The following is a 20138-nucleotide window of genomic DNA, read 5'->3' on the forward strand; positions in this document are numbered from 1 at the left end:
ATCATCAATTCTGAGATATGAAATGGATTCGGAGAGACCCTCCTCTGGTAAGCATTGGAGTATTGGACAATTTATTATGAACAAACGATTAAGAGATGGAGGAAGGGCAGACATGCGTTTAGGCATTGATTTCAATTTCTTCAATCGCATAATAAAAAATGTCTCTAGTTGAGGTGCAAATAATCCTTCATCGGGAAATGATTCAAATTCAGAGCAGTTTTGAATTGTTAGAATCTTCAAATGACGATGAGGGTGCCTCTGTGATATCATCTGTATGTTATCACACTTTTCGAAACAAAGGTCGTAGAGTGTTGGGAACAAGTCTAGAGGGAAGTTCACGAGAGAGTCACAACATTGAGTAATAATCAATTGTGCCAGAAAATCGTAGCAATGGTTTATGGGGATATTTATGCACAAACAAGAATAAACATGCAAGTATTCAAGAGAAGTATAAGATACAAGGGATACATTGGAAGCCACTAGTTGTTCACAGTTCTTTTAATTGTGAAAGGTGCTCTGGCAGGTGCCCTTTCAGTTCGGGACAATTCTTCACATAAAGACGTTGAAGACTCGGAAAAGCACCTGTCATGCATGTCCATTCTTCCCATTCCTTCATATTAATGATTTGCAACATTTCCAAGGATACAAATGCAATAGAGCTATTTCCATAAAAGTCAGCATTTATCCTCCTTATCCAATCAAGGCCAACAGTTGTCATGTGCTTTAAATGTCAAAATTCCTAAGGATGGTAACCATAAACAACGTTTGCAATGCGTTAAGATTAAGGGTACCACATTCAATAGAGAATTATCAGATAGCCAACGTGGAAATTGTGTGCCACCATAGCCATCAACTGACAAATGCTTCAAATGTATGGAAGGTTGCAGATTCTCAAGTACTTCTCTTTCCTTTATTGAATCATCATTGTTCTGCTTCAAATTCAAGATGTGTTTTATTTTTCAAATCCGCTGCCAATGTATCACAGCCATGCTCGTTCTTTCTGGTTCAGTGAGTCGAGTGTTTGAAACCCTCGGGGTTATGTTGGGCTGCAACATGGTATCATAGCCTGGTTCATAACCTGCTCTGTTTCCGTTTGCACACTCTGTTTTCTCATCCCATCAATGTGTATCTTCCAAGAAAGAATCTTGCAGCATGGAAGATAAAAACGACAACAAAGAAATCAAAGCAGAAAACTCAATACAGCATGTGGAAAGACAGGATATTGACCAGTCTCTTATTCCCACAAGTCCATACTACATCCATCTGGGAGAAAATCCAGGACAGGTTCTTGCATCATCTCCTCTGAATGAAACCAATTACAGTTCATGGAGAAAAAACATGAGAAGGGCTCTTTTGTCTAAAAACAAACTGAAATTCATGGATGGCAGCATCAACGTCCCTGGGATGATCGATGTCATGGTTCTTTCTTGGATTATTATTGCTGAGAGTGTTATTTACATTGAGTCTGCAAGGGATCTTTGGAACGACTTGAAAGAGAGATTCACAGAGGACGACTATTTTCGGATTTCCTGATCTTCTTCAAGAAATGCATTCTGCCAAGCAAGGGGAGAGAAATATTACTCAGTTCTTTAGTGATATGAGGACTGTTTGGGAAGAATCGGAGTTCCTACATCCTGTTCGTAGCTGTGTATGTGTGGTAAGTCTTATGATTGCACTCTTTCTAAGACTTTCATGAAACAAAGGAAAGTTGAGTATCTGATCTGCTTTCCAAAGGGTCTTAATTATAGCTATATAATACGGTGAAAACTCAAATCTTACTCTTAGATCCTCTTCCTAATATAAACAAAGTCTACTTTCTCATACTTTCTCATTATGCAATAAGAAAGACAGAACAATTATACTGAAATTTATAAGAAAGTTAAAAGTTAATTGTGGTGATTGACTTAATGGCCGATCTACTCTATTTGCTATATAAACACACGTATATAATAAACAAATAACACACAATCGACGATAAAATAAAATAAAAAAATAGGAAATCAAAGAAAAATTATTAGTATTTTAGACATTTGATAAAACAAAAGTTTTCAATTAAAAATAGTCAAATTATTACGATAGGCGTATTATTTCATTAAACCTTATAAAAATAATAAATTAATAAACATATCAAATATATTAAAATCGAAATTCCTATTTACTATAGTTAAAGTTGTATTAGTGCAATTTATTTAAGGATAGTAGAATTTGAAGCATTAATAAAAAGTAGGGTCTTGCTATGAAAGATAGACTCTTAGAGGAGAACTTAAAATGCTTCAATAGCATCAACTTAACTCGATTAGGGTGTTATTTAGAAATTGTTGGATTCAGATTATCTAGATATAGTAACATCAACTTGACGTTGTTTTTTCCAATAATGAAGGTTAAAGTTTCTTAGACATTGTTTTTTTTTTAATCGATATAAGATAGGGCTAAATACCATAACCTCTCTGTTAATTTAGAATTTCTTCCTTTTTACGGTGGTTCCCCTTATTACTACATGATCCCCATTTTACAAGATATTAAAGGTGCCTGCATAAATTAACTGATTATATGAGAAACTAAAGAAATTTAAAAAATGAATCATAAGTCAAATGGGGATGATTAAAACCTGATAATATTGACTATTGAAAAACATAAAAAATATAATAAAACATTAAAATACAAAACAAACTAAAACAAGAAAGAGAAAAAGGTGTGAAGTGGAAATAAGTTCTGATGATATTTACAAAAGAGAGAAGGTTAGCCACTAAACTTGATGAGAGCCAGCTCACAGAAAACAGAAGGAGAAGAACCTGTTGTGGAGCCAACTGAGAGATACGAATATTGTGGAGAATTAGCACCTGTTGAGAATGTAGGTACATGAGAATTGGTGGCTTAGTAATTTCCAACTTGTGCTTCGACTTCTTCGTAATCAACGTATATGTGTTTAATGTGAGAAATCTTTTCCCGGTCTTCACCTTCTTGTTCCTTGCAACGCTGTTTGAGTAAGGGACAATTTTTAATGCGGAGTTGAGTCATAGATTTGGGAAGACCCTCCTCCGGTAAACATTGGAGTACAGGACAATTAATAAGATCCAATCCAGCAAGAGAAGAAAGGTGAGAGAGACCCCTGTTGTCCAGTTTCTTAAGAGCTGGACAATCATCTATATACAGGTTAATAAGAGAGAGTGGGAAGAAACCTTCACCTGTAAAAAACTCCACATCCACTTTGCCTATATACAAGAATTTTAGGGAAGAATTGGTTCCCCAAGCCCCCTTTAGCGACACAACAAGTTTGGGGCAATTCCAGAGACGCATTTCTCTTAGATTTGATGGCAAACATCCCTCAGACCACTTCATCCCTGGACAGTTGTTTATTAATAGACGATTAAGAGATGGAAGGAGGACAGACATGTGTTTAGGCATTGATGTCAACTTCTCCATTTCGTGAATACCCATATCCTCTAGTTGCGGTGCAAATAATCCTTCATTGGGAAATGATTCAAATTCAGAACAGTTTTCAATTGTCAAAGTCTTCAAATTACTGTAAGGGTGCTCCTGTGATATCATTTTTAGGTGATGACAATTGCCTAATTGAAGATTCAACAGTTTTGGGAACAAATCTAGAGAGAAGGTCGTGAGAGAGTCACAATCATTGTTGATACACAATTCCTCTAGGAAATGGTAGTAATGGTTTATGGGAATACTGATGCTCGGACAATAAGAACTACTCAAGGTTTCAAATGAAAATATCTCCGTCTTCTCACCTTCAATTCCTACGTCCCTAGGAATCCAAGTCACAAGTTGTTGGCAGTTCTTAAGAGTTATCTTTTTTATATGAGAAAGGTGCTTTGGCAATTGCCCTTTCAGTTTGGGACAATTCGTCACAGAAAGACACTGAAGACTTGGAAAAGCACCCGTCATGCATTGCCATTCTTCCCATTCCTCCATATCTCTAAAGCTCAATGTTTCCAATGATACAAATGCAGAAGAGCTATTGCCGTAAAAATCAGCATCTATACTCCTTATCTTAGGGCCATCAATTGTCAAGTGCTTTAGAAACGTCAAAAGTCCAAGGGAAGGCAACCGTAGGCAATGATCACATCTCTTCAAGGTTAACGACACCACATTCGATAGAGAGCAATCAGATAACCAATGGGGAAACTCTGAACCACCATAGTCACAGATTGACAAATGCTTCAAATGTCTGGAAGGTTGCAGATTCTCAAGTACTTCTATCTCTTTATTTGAATCAATGGTCCGGTTCCAATCCCAAAGTAAATCTAGCTTCACAAGATGTGCTTTATTCTTCAAATCCGCTGCCAAAACATCACATGGATTCACGATACTTTCAATGTTGCTAATTAACAGCTGTCCATAAAGATCTAGTTCTCCCAGTTGTTGAATACTGAACTTAAAATTCTGCATCCATACTTGAAGACCCTTCAACTTTCCCAAATGCAGTGGAGCCTTTTTTAAAGTAGTTCCCACAAGTTCAAGGCGGCGCAAATTTGTGAGCTCATGCAAAGTCGAGGGCAGCTCCTCCAATTCCAAACAGTACTGCAGCTGCAACACTTGCAAGTTATAGAGTGAACACAATGAGTTGGGAAGTCTCTCGATGTCGGTACACGAAAGGTCTAGTGAACGAAGAAGTATAAGATCGGCAATAGTGTCCGGCACCTCTTTTATGTTACGACAATTACGCATTGATAAGACTCGTAAGAACTTAAAGTTTGAGATCAACTCTTGTATTGACATCTCACAATTCCCATATATGCACAAAAATGTTCGTAGCCTTTTAGCATCGCATAAACTTCTACATTCATGATATTCAACAAGATCATTCCCAGTTGAACAGTAGCGGGTTGTCTTTGGTACTCTTTCTGCTCTATCAACTCCCAACCGGAAGAACATTTCACCAGAAACATATTTAGCCAAATCATTGAGAAGGTCGTGCATGATAAAACATTTTTTGACGCCAAAAATTTTCTTTTGAAAGAATGACCTTGATAATAGATCATTGAAGTACTGCTTGCCTACTTCTTCTGGAGACTTACTTTGCTGAGAGCATTGTAGAAAGTTTTCAGCCATCCATAGGAGAATTAATTTCTTCTTGTCAAACTCATGGTCCTTAGGGAATAAGGCACAATAAGCAAAACATCTCTTGAGATGAGAAGGAAGATGGTAATAGCTCAACAACAAAGCGGGGATGATTTTACTATCTTTTATGGATAAGTCCCATATGTTGCTTCTCAATACACCTTCCCAATCTGAAACAGATGACTTTAAGTGTAGAAGAGATCCTACCGTTTCAAGGGCTAGAGGCAATCCATTGCACTTTTCAACTATCTTCACGCCAATCTCCTTCATCTCAGAATTCAATATAGAGTTATCATCTTGCACTGCATGTTTGGCAAAAACTTGCCAACCATGATCTTCTTCCAACTGCTTTAGTTCATGCACTTTATGTGACTGCATGGTATGAGCAACTTTGCTACTGCGTGTTGTGACAAGAATTTTACTTCCCTTAGCCCCATATTTAAGAGGAGTCTGCAATGATTTCCATTGGTCTCGGTCTTCATTCCAGACATCGTCCAGGACGAGGAGAAACTTTTTTCCTGTCAACTTTTCTTTCAATCGTCCCTGAACCATATCTAGATTTCTGCTATCATCCGTTGACTTTAGGATTGCCTCAAGAATTGTTCTGGTTAACTTGAAAACATCGAATTCATCAGAAACGCAAACCCAAGCCTTTTCATCAAATTGAGCTTCGTTCACCCTTGGGTCATTGTATAAATGTTGAGCAAGTGTGGTTTTACCCATCCCACCCATGCCTACAACAGAAAGTATTGACACCTTATTATTATTGTCTGATGTCAGCCAACTAAGGATCATTTCTTTGTCGTCGTCTCTGCCATAGATAACCTCTTCAGCCACCAACGATGTTGATTCAACTTTTTTTTCTGACACTTTATTACCCAACCCATATCTAACACCACTAGAAATTTTGAAATCTTGAACAATATTTTGGGTCAAAAGAGACTCTAGATCAGCTAGGACTTCTCTCATCTCGGATTCAAAATTGTGTACCTTGCTAGCGCTGGTCTGGGAGTGGGCTTTCAACTCACTTTTGAAGAATTCATAATCTATTTTCTCCAAGAGAACCTCTGCATCGTACAACGCCGCTCTAACCTCATCAAGCCATTCTTTGACCAACGAACTATTGAACTGTTTTTGTTCTGCATCATCAATCACAGCATTGACGTCCATCAGCTTCCTCTTCAACTTCTTCAGCAGCTTCTCATCCAGATTTCTCCCACGAAAGTAGTCCACAACTTGATGAGAATTCATCTTGTCAAATAGTACTTGAAGAATAGCACCAAAAAGAGTACCACCAAATGTTTCTAGGAGTGGCATGGTTGAAAAGGAAGTGGCTCTGGCTATGATTCTGAAAATTGTGCAACTTAGTTAGTGAATCAAGAAGGACTGACAAAGGGTAATGAGTGAGTATTTTGTTGGAGACGGCTTTAATTCAGTGAAGAACTTATGGCCATGAAGCAGTATCTGTTTAGGCTTAGAGAACTGTAGAATTGAATTTAAAATTACAATCTTATACGGATGAAAATCATATATTTGCAAAATTATGAAATGTAATATCTAACGACTTCAATGCATTTAGTCAATTTGGATGGAAAGCTAATGAATAAAATAAAAGCCAATGGTCCTTCATCTTCATAATTTTAATCATGACACTGACAACGTGCCCACCTAAAAATGAAAAGAGCAAATAAGAAAGCTCAATAAAGCATAATAACTTTGCAGAGTATCAAATTTAACATTACATTCAGATTTCTTTCATTTTTTAACACCCATGCTTTACTCTGTATGTTCACTATAATGAAAAATATTAAGCAACTTGAGTAATGTGTAGTCAAATTCGATGACCAACTTATGAATAAATAAACCCAAGGAACCTAACACCCATCTTCCTTATCTTTTAGCAATAATAACATGCTAACTGACACAACCAGGAAATGACGAGAAGATATGCATTCTAAGTTGTTTGACGTTTTTCCTCCTCGCTTTGCTGGCTTCAATATATATCTAAGCAAATTCAGTGGTGTTAATCAATTTTGGTGGTCAAGTTATGAGAAAATAATGGCATGGAATCTAACATTGCACATTATATATATATATATATATATAATCTATGCATCATAACGTGTGTACTGACATATCCATGAAAACAACAAACGAAACAACTCAACAAGAATGGCTAATAAAAAATATTAATATCAGATGTATGTCAAATTGCGATTGGGAACACAATGCACTTCATGAAATTAGAACAATAATTTTTTCATTTTATTTTAAAACATTAATCATATTTTAAAAACAGAGAATAATTAATGGTATACAATCTAATAAAAATCAATACTCCTAATTATTGCAGTTGCAATTAATTTAAATTAACAAATCGAAAAACTATTAACATATTTTACCTAGTTTCAGGATTAATTGAAAAGAAATAAAAGGCAAAAGTATTTATTTATAAACAAAATAAATTCTGAAATCGTACAGGTGAATCCCACCATCATCTGTCATTCGGTGGGTTTGGCGAGGTTAATCACAATTTTTTGAACAAACCTTCATTCTTGAATGTAAACATTCTACCAAAAAATAGTTGGTTATATTAGATAAAACAAAGTGGTTATATATGTTACAAAGTTGATTAATTAGTCAAGTTTACCTTGGATAGGGTTTATAAAACATTCAATTTAGGAGTTGAGGTCAAGCGAAGTTTAAATATTCATATTTCCACCTTCCGAGACGGAGCTCAAACGTTCCAAAATGGACAATACGCGATGGTTGTTCCTAACGATGGTCCACGTGGGAACTGACAACTCCCCTTCAAACACAAGGACAAAACTGTGACCGACCTCAAACCCTCCAAAGCGGACAATACCTCGGAAACGCGATGGTTGTTCCTAAAATGATAGCTGCCAGACAAACTTGGATCGGAATCGAAAAAAATTCCATATTCTTTAAATTTTGATCACTCATTCACAAATTTCTGGAACAAGCCTTTATTTAGATCATGGAACATTGGTTAAATGATTATATGGAACAATTTGATTTAAAGACATATACAATACTCGATTCCAGATTCATCTTCTTTGCCGAGAGACAACATATATTACATTAGGTTAATTCCCAGGCAATCAAAAGAGTATTAAAGTAAAATGAAATTAATTGTTCGACATACTAGAAATTTCCTTTTCATCCCAACTTTTGTATCTTATTTTCTTCTTGGACAGCAACATTGAATTTTATTGTCTTATTTTCTCGGTATCTTCATAGACAAAGATTCTTCTACACGATGGATCACACTGATATTAAACATTTGTGATATATATGATCAAAGAGAAGAGACAGAAAAAGTGATAGTTTATCAAAGAAAGTGGTGTCAGTCACAAGTAAAAGAAAATCATTCCTCAATTGTTTTTCTTTAATGCATTTAGTCAATTTGGACGGCTAACTGATAAATAAAATAAAACCCAATCGTCCTTCATCTTACATAGTTTCAGTCATTACATCACAACGTTCCCACCTAACCTAATCATGAAAATATTAAGCAACTTCAGTGTGTAGTCAAATTCAATGGCCAACATATCAATAAATAAACCCATTGAAATAAAATCTTGCTTATTTTTTAGCGTGTTAGCTGACAAACTTGCATCATCAAATGTAAAATATATATGCATCAAAGTTGTTCGCCTTTTAGCCTCCTCGCTTTGCTGGCTTCATTATATATTTGAGCAAATGTAGAGGTGTTACTCAATTTTGGTGGCCAACTTATCACTAAATAATGGTAATTGGAAAATATTTTTCTTTTCATTTTATTTTTAAAAGTTAATCACGTTTTAAAAACAAAAAAAAAAGTATTAATGGTATAAAATCTAATAAAAATTACTGCTCCTAATTATTGCAGTTTGAGTTATCTAATTTAACAAACGAACAACCTATTAAAATATTTTACCAAGTTTAATGAAGGTATTGTGCACATAGTTAAAGGGGTATGATATGTGAAGAACTTAAAGAAAAATCTACTGTATATTGGGTAATTATAACTTCGGGTGTATGATCCATATTATTGAAGGTGGGATATTAAAGGCGATAAGAGTTATTTAGGTATGTGATGAAAGCATAGAGGATGATGACAATTTGTCTAGGAGATACGTTGTGAGTAATAGATTCAATAGTAGCATCAACAAATCAAGAAGAAAATGATTGGCATCGTAAACTTGGTTACATCTCAGGTTTCTGAAAAATATTTTTGAACATAATCTCTTACCTAAGATCAAAGAGTTTGATTACTTTTCTACCAGCATTGTGTGATAAGCAAGAAACATAAATTGAAATTTACTTGAGTATGTAGAAAACAAAGAAACCTACGAAGAAGGAGAATGTATATTATTAAGTGACTATAAAATATTAAAAGAGGTGTGTTATATATACACACAAAGGTAACCATGAGCAACGGCGAAACATCATATGGACATAGGGGAGCCACAGTTCCTCCAAAAATCATAATTTTCTCCTGTGAAAATAGGTACTGGAATTGATGATGTTTGATTGGTAGTGGCATAGGTTGAGAAAATATTTTGGAAGTAGAATAGAATGGAGTTCTAATTTTTTTTTTTTTTGAAGTAGTTGAAAAATTTATCTACGCCCAGTAGATGACCGAACGTAGCTCTGGTACCACTGCTTCAAGCCGTATAAGGCTTTTTTTAGTCTTAGTACTTTGCCTTTATTGTCTTTATTGATGAAGCCTTGAGGTTGTTCAACATAAATCTCTTCTTCGAGCACTCCATTTAGGAAGGCTGATTTGACATCTAGTTGACAGATGTTCCATCCTTTTTGTGCTACTAGGGCTATTAGAGCTCTTATTGTATCTAGTCGTGCGACTAGAGCATGGTATAGCAAGATTGATCAATACTTCATCGATCAAGGATTCAGGAGGAGCAAAAGTGAGCCAACACTATATATTAAAGCACAAGGTCAGTATCACCTTATTTTCTCCTTATATGTCGATGATCTTATCTATACAGGAAACAATTTAGAGATGATGAAAGAATTTAAAGACATGATGAAGACATTTGAGATGACCGACCTTGGATTGATGAACTGTTTCCTCGGTATAGAGGTGAAACAACAAGAAGATGGCATATTTATATCTCAAAAGAAATATATTGAAGCCCTATTGAAGAAGTTCAAGATGTATGATTGTAAACCTGTCACTACTCCATTGGTGGTAAATGAGAAACTACAAAAAGATGATGGAGCACAAGAAACAGATGCATCACGCTACAGAAGTTTGATTGGAAGTCTCTTATATCTCACAGCCACAAGACCAGCCATTATATATGCCACAAGTCTTCTATCAAGATTCATGCAAAAGCCAAGTCAGATTCATTATGGAGTAGGGAAAATAATTTTAAGATATCTACAAGGCACAAAGGAGTTTGGAATATGGTACAAAACCATTACTAACTCAATAATCATTGGCTACACAGATAGTGATTGCGCAGGATCAATAGATGACATGAAGAGCACCTTAGGCTATGCTTTCTCGCTTGGATTGGGAATATTCTCTTGGGCATCAAAGAAGCAAGCAACTGTGGCACAATCAACAGCTGAAGCAGAATACGTGGCTGCTGCTGAAGCAACAAGTCAAGCTATATGGCTTTGAAAGATATTCAAAGATATGGGAGAGAAACAAAGTGGACCTACTACAATCAATTGTGATAATAAATCAGCTATCGCAATGATGAAGAACCCAGTACATCACAGTAGAACAAAACACATAGTAATTAAATATCATTTCATCAAAGAAGCGGAGACAAATATGAAGATCCAACTCGAGTACTGCACAACAGAAGACCAAATTGCAAATATTTTTACAAAGGCACTACCAAGACCAAGGTTTGAACTACTACATGCTATGCTTGGAGTTACTGAATTTGCATCAAGGAGGAGTATTAAAGTATAATGCAAATTCTAGAACAATCTAGAAAAATCTAAGATAGAGTTATTGAAATGTAATGAAACTTCTAGAGTATTGGAGAAAAGCTTAGGATAGAAAGAAAAGTCAAGTACATTATACTATGTAGAAAAATCTAGAACTATTTGCTCAAGTTCTAGCTAGAAGTTTCTAGAATAATCTATGGGTCTATAAATACCCCATGTATCCTACCATTTGTAACATCAAGAACAACTAACACAACATCCAATACAATACTCTCAACTACAAAATACACTTCTTCCAACTACAACTTCAACATTCTACTATCTCCACAATTTTCTCTATCCCATCAACTATTCCTTTCACAACCTCAAAATACTATCAGTGTCAAAGCATAAAAGAGGTTCTTGACAGTATAGGAAATCTGATACATCTTCGTTGACTAGACCTTTCAAATACACACATAGAGACACTTCCTGACTCAATGTGTTTACTATGTCACTTGCTAGTGTTGAAGCTGAACAATTGTTTATATTTAAAGGAGTTGCCTGCGACATTGCATGAACTCACCAATTTGAGTTGTCTTGAACTTATGGGAACTTCTTTGAGAAAAGCTCCAGTGCTTTTAGGAAAATTAAAGAATCTACAAGTATGGATGGATAGATTTGACTTCAGTATTCAACAACTGGGAGAACTTGATCTTCATGGAGAGCTGTCAATTATGAATCTTGAAAAAATCGTGAATCCTTGTGAGACATTGGCAGCGGATTTGAAGAATAAGACAAATCTTGTGGGGCTACGTTTGGAATGGAAATTGAACCTAAACAATGATGATTCAATAAAAGAAAGAGAAGTACTTGAGAATCTGCATCCTCCTAGACATTTGAATCACTTGTCAATCGATGGCTATAGTGGCACACAATTTCCACGTTGGTTATCTGATAATTCTCTATGTCCTTAACATTGAAGCATTGTAAACATTGCCTATGGTTGCCCTACCTTGGACTCTTGACATTTCTCAAGCACTTGACTATTGAAAGCCTTGATTGGATAGGGAGGATAGATGCTTATTTTTATGGGAATAGCTCTTCTTCATTTGCATCCTTGGAAACGTTGGACATCTCTGACATGAAGGAATGGGAAGAATGGCAATGCATGATCGGTGCTTTTCCCAGTCTACAATGTCTTTCGATGAAGTATTGTCCCAAACTGAAAGGCAAATTGCCAGAGCACCTTTCTGAATTGAAACAACTAACTATTGGGTATTGTGAACAACTTAAGGCTTCAATTCCCATGGTGGTGTCTATAGAAAATCATGATGTGAAGATGGAGCCAACTTCATTTGATATGACTGTGCCCCTTCTATGTCATACTAATCTTAAAATCTTGTGTATTGTTTCTTGTCCGAGCATGAATATTCCCATAAACCATTGCTACCCTTTCCTTGAAGAATTGGTTATCAGTCATAGTTGTGACTCTCTCACGACCTTTCCTCTAGATTTCTTCCCAAAACTCTACCATCTTCAATTATATGAGTGTCGTAACCTACAGATGATGTTGCAGGGGACTCCTCACAATCATTTGTACCGTCTGAATATTGAAAGATGCTCTGAATTTGAATCATTTCCCAGTGAAGGATTGTTTGCACCTCAGCTAGAGAGATTTTCGATTACAGGATTGGAGAAATTGAAATCAATGCCTAAACACATGTCTGCCCTCCTTCCATCTCTTAACCGTATGTCCATAGGAAACTGTCCAAACGTGGAGTGGTCTGAGGGATGTTTGCCATCAAATCTAAAAGACATGCGTCTCATTAATTGCTCCAGGCTTGTTGCCTCACTAAAGGGGGCTTGGGGAACCAACCCTTCCCTAGAATTCTTCTTTATTAGCAAATAGAAAGTCGAGTCTTTTCCGGGTATAGGTTTGCTCTCACTCTCTGTTAATAATCTATTTATAAGGGATTGTCCAAATCTTAAGACACTGAGTATTTGTCCCCTCTCTTCTCTTAAGAAATTGAGTCTTGGTAACTGTCCAATACTCCAATGCTTGCCAGAGGAAGGTCTTCCCAAATCCATTTCAGACCTGATAATTAAAGGCTGCCCATTGCTCAAAGAGCGCCGCAAGAAACAAGAAGGTGAAGATTGGGAAAAGATTGCTCACATTAAAAACATATGGATTGACGAAGAACAAGTAAACATATAAGACGGAAATTACCAGTGCACTCATTCTCATGTGCCTACATTGTCAGCAGGTTCAAATTTTGTTTTAGTGTAAATATTTTAATCTCTGGTTCACCACTACGCATCCACTTTTCTTCTTTTTAATTCAGTATTATCAATATCCACTTTTGAAGTTGGATGACAAATATTTAATTTAGCCAAGTGTGAAAGTTCTGGTGCCAATTTTATACTTTGTAGTTGTTTGTGGTCGGTTTCATCCTTCTTTGTTCATGCTTACACTATATGATTTTGGTTTCGGATAGTTTATTTTGATAGTCAATTGGAAGAATTAGTATTTCTACTTAAAATGTTTCATGGATTCCAAAACACCATATTCTGATACAAGTTCTGTAAGAAACTATTACAATGGACATTTGGTGGTTCTATTGTTGGGGTTCTTCTTAAGCTGTTATTCGAAAGACTGGATTCGAATTAAGTTATTGACCACTTTCGTGGAAGAAATCTCGATGAGGAGGTGCTGAAAAAGTTGAAGGAAGCTGATGGGTTTCAATGCCATCGTTAATGATGCAGAACAAATGCTGTTCATTGGTCAAAACTTGGCTTCATGATAATAGAGACGCGTTGTACGATGCAAGGAATCTGTTCGAGCAAATAGACAATGCATTCTCTAAAAGTGAGTAGCCAAATTCTACACCAGTGCTAGCAAGATACGCGGTTTGAATCCAAGATGACGTACAATCTCTCTTAAACCTATGCTATGTTTGGACGAGCTGATTTAAGAGAATAATTTGTTTATTTGAAAATTTTGAAATTCTTTAAAAGAAAATGATATGTTTGGATGAGAAAATTAGAATGAAATTAAAATGAGAAATTTTTAAAAGATATTTCAAATAATTACAATAGTATAATTTGAAATTTAATAAAAAATAGAAGGAAATTCAAATTCCCAAAATTGTGCAATTGTTCATTTGTTAGAACAAAAAAAGTCCACACGTCCAAAAATTTGGGTAGGTTCGGGTTGAAAGTCAAGCTGGACCAGGCTAGACCGAAGGTCAAGAAGAACCAGACCGAGCCAACAGTTGAGTCGGATCGGTCTGAGTCGAAGGTCAAGACAACCTGACCTGGGCTGAAAGCCGAGATGACCCAACCCACGCTGAAGATAGAGCAGGGTTGATCCATGCCAAAGGTCAAGACGATGCCGTAATTGACTTTTCCAGCTCCTCTGTCAACCCAAAACAAAAAAAAAAAAAACTCAGCCAAATATTCTCTTTTTCCTTTACTATTAATATTCTGGATGTAATGCCTTTGTCAAGTAAAGATTTTCCCATTCATGGACAATAACAGCAAAACAACTTCTTTGATTTTCAATGGTTATATCTAACTCAAAAACATTGTTCTGCTTTGGCTTTCCGATCGCAAAGGTTGGATCATCAAATGAAGGAAACAGTATGTATGGCCTTTCCAGTGATGAAATAGTCGTGTCTACAGATTCAACCTACATCTGATCCTCTGTCATGATTGGTTATGATGAAAGCTGCTAATGTTGCTGCAAGGCCTTCAATTGACTTTTGTACCATCTCCAAATATTGTTGCACAGATTCTTTATGATCAGATAGGTTCTTTTCATTGTCACCTGAAATTGGTATAACACTTTCTTTCTCTCATAATGCTTCTCTTTCACAGCTGGAGAACGCAACACCCACTCACTCTTCTACGGTAATTTCACAATCAAAACACCATGCTCACACTCACAACTCCAAAAGGAAGATTACAAATGATACAGAAACCAGAGAACTTCTCATTATTTTCTAAAAGCATACAACAAGACCTATATATAACCAGAATTAACTGAACAGCAGAATTATTAAATTTTGTTTAAAAAAGCTATTACAATATGCATTACATAAGTCCAATCCAAATATGATAATGTTCCATCAATTGAAATCTTTGCAATTTTATTTCATTATTTCCATTATCAAATTCCCACATGATTAACAATACCGTCATCCTCAGAGTCCTCAACTATACTGGCACTGAACTATGTTTTGTTAAGCACTATCAATTTCAACAGAGAATATAAAAAAGGAGACACCAAAAAGACGTACAGTTGATGCGTGAAGAAAGTGGTCCAGAGAATTGGCACCTGATTAAAATGCCACATATATAAAAATTTCTGCATTATTAAGTTGCAACTTGCGGTTCATCATATTCTTTTACTGGTTTATCATCAAGCCGTATGGTTTTAATGTGAGCAATCTTTTTCCAATCTTCACCGTCTTTTTTCTTGAACCACTGTTTGAGCAATGGACAGTGTATTATTCTGAGTTCTGAAATGAATTTGGGTAGACCTTTCTCTGGTAAACATTGGAGTATAGGACAATAATAGAGATGCAATTTATGAAGAGAGGAGAGGTGACAGAGACCCATGTAGTTCAGTTTCTTAAGATTTCGACATTCTTTTATCCTTAGCTCAGTAAGAGAGAGCGGGAGAACACCTTCATCCGGAAAAGACTCAACATCTACACCTGAAATACTCAATGATCTTAGAGAGCAATTGGCTCCCAAAGCCCCTTTCAGAGAGCCAACAAGTTTGGAGCAATTCAAGAGATACATGTGTTTTAGATTTGATGGCAAACACCCTTCCGAGAACTCCACTCCATGACAACCGTGTATGGTTAGAAGATTAAGTGATGAAAGGAGGGAAGGCATGAGTTTAGGAAATGTTTTCAATTTCTCCAATCCCATAATTCGAAATGTCTCTAGCTTAGGTGCAAATAATCCTTCATTGGGAAATGATTCAAATTTAGAGCATATTTCAATTGTCAGACTCTTCAAATGACAATGAGGGTGCCTCTGTGATATCATCTGTAGGTTACGACACTGTACTAATGCAAGCTTGCAGAGTTTTGGGAACAAATCAAGAGGCAAGTTCGTGAAAGATTCATCATCATAAATTCTTAGTTCAGAGAGGAAATGGTAACAATGGTTTATAGAAATATTAATGCCCGGAGAAGAATAAATACTCAAGGATTCAAGAGCAATATCGGATACGAAGGGCCCAATCATATCAGAAGAGGATGGTTTCATCTGGACATCTCGAATTTCTACTACCCTGGGAATCGAAGCCACAAATTGTTTGCATTTCTCAATAGTAAGTTTCCTTAAATGAGAAAGTTGCTCTGGCAAGTCCCCTTTCAGCTTGGGGCATTTTGTCACATGAAGACTTTGAAGATTTCGAAAAGCACCTGGCATGCATTGCCATTCTTTCCATTCTTTCATATTAGAGAATGCCAACGTTTCCAAGGATGAAAATGCAGAAGAACTATTCCCGTAAAAGTCAACGTCTATGCTCACTATCTGATGAAGGCCGTCAATTGTCAAGTGCTTGAGAAAAGTAAAAAGTCCAAGGGAAGGCAAGCACACGCAATATTTACAGTTATTCAAGCCTAAGGACACCACATTCGATAGTGAATCAGCTGATAACCAACGGGGAAATGCTGTACCACAGTAGCCATTGATTGATAACTGCTCTAAATGTCTGGAAGGTTGCAGATTCTCTAGCACTTCTCTTTCTTTCATTGAATCCTCACTCTTTCGAATCAAATTCCATCCTAAATGTAGCTCCACAAGATGTGTTTTATTCTTCAAATCCGCTGCCAATGCATCGCAGGGATTCACAATAATTTCAAGATCTTTAATTAACAGTCGTCCCTGAAGATCGAGTTCTCCTAGATGTTGAATGTTGCTCTCCCTATTTTCATCAAACAGCAACGTATCCATCCATACTCGAAGATTCTTCAACTTTCCCAAAAGCACCGGAACCTTTCTTAGAGTCGTTTCCATAAGTTCAAGGTGGCGCAAATTGGTGAGTTCATGCAAAGTCAAGGGCAGCTCCTGCAAATTAATGCAATCGTTCAGCTTCAACACTTGCAAGTTATAGAGTGAACATGTTGAGTCGGGAAGTCTCTCTATGTCAGTACCTGAAAGGTCTAGTGAACGAAGATGTATAAGGTTGCCTATACTGTCAGGAATCTCCTTTATGTTATCACACCAATCCAAAGATAAGACTCGTAAGAATTTAAAGTTGGAGATCAACTCTTGTATTGACATCCCACAATCCGTAGATATGGACACAAAAGTTCGTAGCCTTGTAGCATCACATAAACTCCTATATTCATGAGATTCAACAGTTGAAAATTCAACAGGGTCCCTTACAGTTGAAAAGTGTCGAGTTCTCTTTGGTACTGTTTCTGTTCTATCAACACCCAACCTATAGCAGATTTCACCAGAAACATATTTTGCTAAATCATTGAGAAGGTCGTGCATGACAAAATATGTTTTATTGTACCTAATTATTTGTTGAAAGAATGATCTTGATAATAGATCATTGAAGTATTCTTCACCTACTTCTTCTGGAGACTTACTCTGTTGAGAGCATTGTAAAAAGTTTTGAGCCATCCATAAGAGAATTAAGCTCTCCTTGTCAAAATCATGGTCTTTGGGGAATAATGCACAATAAGCAAAACATGTCTTGAGATGGGAAGGAAGATGGTAATAACTCAACAACAAAGCAGGGATGATTTTACTATCTTCAACCGGCAAGTCCCATATGTTGCTTCTCAATACACCTTCCCAATCTGAAACAGATGACTTTGTACGTAAAAGACATCCTAACGTTTCAAGGGCTAGAGGCAATCCTTTGCACTTTTCAACTATGTCCATGCCAATCTCCTTCAACTCACAATTCAACTCACAATTTTCATCTTGGAATGCATGTTTAGCAAAAACTTGCCAACTGTGATATTCTCGTAATTGCTTTAGTTCGTGCGTATTGTTTGACCCCACAACAGAAGCAACTTTGTTACTGCGTGTTGTGACAAGAATTTTACTTCCCTTTGCCCCATTTATAAGAGGAGTTTGCAATGATTTCCACCAGTTTCGGTCTTCGTTCCAAACGTCATCTAGAACCAATAGGAACTTTTTTCCTGTCAAATTTTCTTTCAATTTTCCATGAACCATTTCTAGGTCTCCACTATCATCTTTTGATTTAGTGAAAGCCCCAATAATTGCTTTTGATACTATCAAAACATCAAATTCATCTGAAACACAGACCCATGCCTTAAGGTCAAAATTAGCTTCTTTGATCTTTGGGTCATTGAATACATGTTGAGCAAGTGTGGTCTTACCCATCCCGCCCATACCAACGATAGAAAGTATTAACAATTGGTTATTGTTGCTATTGTTTGATGTCAACCAATTGAGGATCATTTCTTTCTCCTCATCTCTGCCATAAATAACATTTTCAGCAGCCAACGATGAGGATTCATATTTTCTCTCTACGACTTTATTACCCAACCCAGATCCAACATTACTAGAAATTTTGAAAGCTTGAACAACCTTTTGGTCTAAGAGAGATTCTAAATCATCTAGGACTTCAATCATCTTGGATTCAAAACTGCATACCTTGCTAGCACTAGTTTGGAATTCAGCTTTGAACTCACTTTTGGAGACATAGTCTATTTGCTCCAACAGATCCTCTGCATCATACAGCGCGTCTCTAACCTCATCAAGCCATTCTTTGACCAATGGGTTACTGAACTGCTTTTTTTCTGCATCGTCAATCACAGCGTTGACATCCATCAACTTTCTCTTCAACTTTTTCAGCAGCTTCTCATCGAGATTTCTCGTATGAAAGTAGCTTAGAACTTGATGAGAATCGAGCTTGTCAAACAACACTTGAAGAACAACACCAAAAAGAGCACCACCAAGTGTTTCTAGGACCGGCATGGTTTGAAAGGAAGTGGCCAAATCAAAGAGAAGAAAGGGTTGTAAGTGCAGCTTAGTTACGTGAATTACGGACTGGAAAAAGGTAATGAGTGACTATGTTATTGTAGATGACTTGAGGGCCAAGAAACATTTTACCAAACGGTTGCCCCTTCATGAACATTGACAGATTTTGGAGGTTGTCCCTTCATGAACTTTGACAGATTTTAGAGGTTGCCCCTTCATGAACTTCGACAGATTTTAGAGGTTGCCACTTCATGAACTTGGAATAATCTTTTTGTTCCTTCTATTTGCTAATCGTATTTTAAAAACAAAATTAATTAATGGTATAAAATCTAATAAAAAGCAATACTCCTAATTATTGAAGTTATTGTTAATTTGAATTAACAAATGAACAACTTACTAAAATATTTATGCTGTTTTTTCTATTATCTTAATTCACTTTATCCCTAATTTTTGTGATATACATAACTTAGGTTTAAAGCACAAGAAGAACAAGAGTTGGATAATGTTTTAACACTTTTTGTTTAATGATTCCAATGATTCTTTTTTTATCAGCGGCAACTTCTTCGTATCCAGCGGATACCAAGATGGCAACATTATACCTTTGATAAATGTAGAAACAGATCTTGTTCCTCTAATAGGTTGATCTTCTGCATTTTTTTTGGTTTTGAAATTCAATCTCCTTGTCATATATATATATATATATATATATATATATATATATATATATATATATATATATTACATAAGGTTAATTCCAAGAGAATCAAACGAATAATAAAGTAAGAAATTAAATTAATTCTGTGAAACACTAGAAGTTTACTTCTCATCCCAATTTTTTTTATCTTATTTTCTTCTTTGATAGCAACACTCAATTTCAATTATTTTCTTTTTTTTTTTAATTGATAATAGTTTGTGAAAATTACAAAGTCAATAACAAGTTGGTTAGCTGTGAATTCGATATTATTACTTGATAACGATGATGATGATAATGAGAATGATGATAATGCTAAATTTGTGCTTTCATCCATTAATTATTGATTTTCAGAGAAATCAAATTTTAAGTTTTAGAAATGTACTTGCATGGCGTAACTCCATCCATAGTTATTTACTTGTTGAAATTCAGGTAAAACAAATTTCCGTAATCAGGTAATGTAGTTATAGAT

General features: G+C 35.9%; 2 protein-coding genes and 1 pseudogene across 2 annotated transcripts; 1 reads left to right on the forward strand and 2 right to left on the reverse strand.

Annotated features, from left to right (window-relative positions):
- Positions 1-320: 320 nt before the first annotated feature.
- LOC114168192 (putative disease resistance RPP13-like protein 1) lies at positions 321-6447 on the reverse strand. The gene has a single exon (XM_085668913.1). The coding sequence runs from the start codon at positions 6394-6396 to the stop codon at positions 2875-2877; it is 3522 nt and encodes a 1173-aa protein (XP_085525039.1). The 5' UTR covers positions 6397-6447; the 3' UTR covers positions 321-2874.
- Positions 6448-10888: 4441 nt separating this feature from the next.
- Positions 10889-13532, forward strand: LOC146880872 (putative disease resistance protein At3g14460; annotated as a pseudogene).
- Positions 13533-15366: 1834 nt separating this feature from the next.
- LOC146880873 (putative disease resistance RPP13-like protein 1) lies at positions 15367-18987 on the reverse strand. Its single transcript, XM_085668905.1, has one exon. It carries the CDS (start codon positions 18970-18972, stop codon positions 15367-15369), a length of 3606 nt encoding a protein of 1201 aa, XP_085525031.1. The 5' UTR covers positions 18973-18987.
- Between the last annotated feature and the right edge of the window lie 1151 nt (positions 18988-20138).

The sequence above is a fragment of the Vigna unguiculata genome, chromosome 11 (assembly GCF_037176805.1).
Source record: "Vigna unguiculata cultivar grain cowpea cultivar isolate G323 ecotype 2 chromosome 11, ASM3717680v1, whole genome shotgun sequence".
Classification (NCBI taxonomy): Eukaryota; Viridiplantae; Streptophyta; class Magnoliopsida; order Fabales; family Fabaceae; genus Vigna; species Vigna unguiculata.

Coding starts and splice junctions, on each gene's coding strand:
- LOC114168192 (XM_085668913.1), bottom strand. CDS start 6,396: ATGCCACTCCTAGAAACATTTGGTGGTACTCTTTTTGGTGCTATTCTT.
- LOC146880873 (XM_085668905.1), bottom strand. CDS start 18,972: ATGCCGGTCCTAGAAACACTTGGTGGTGCTCTTTTTGGTGTTGTTCTT.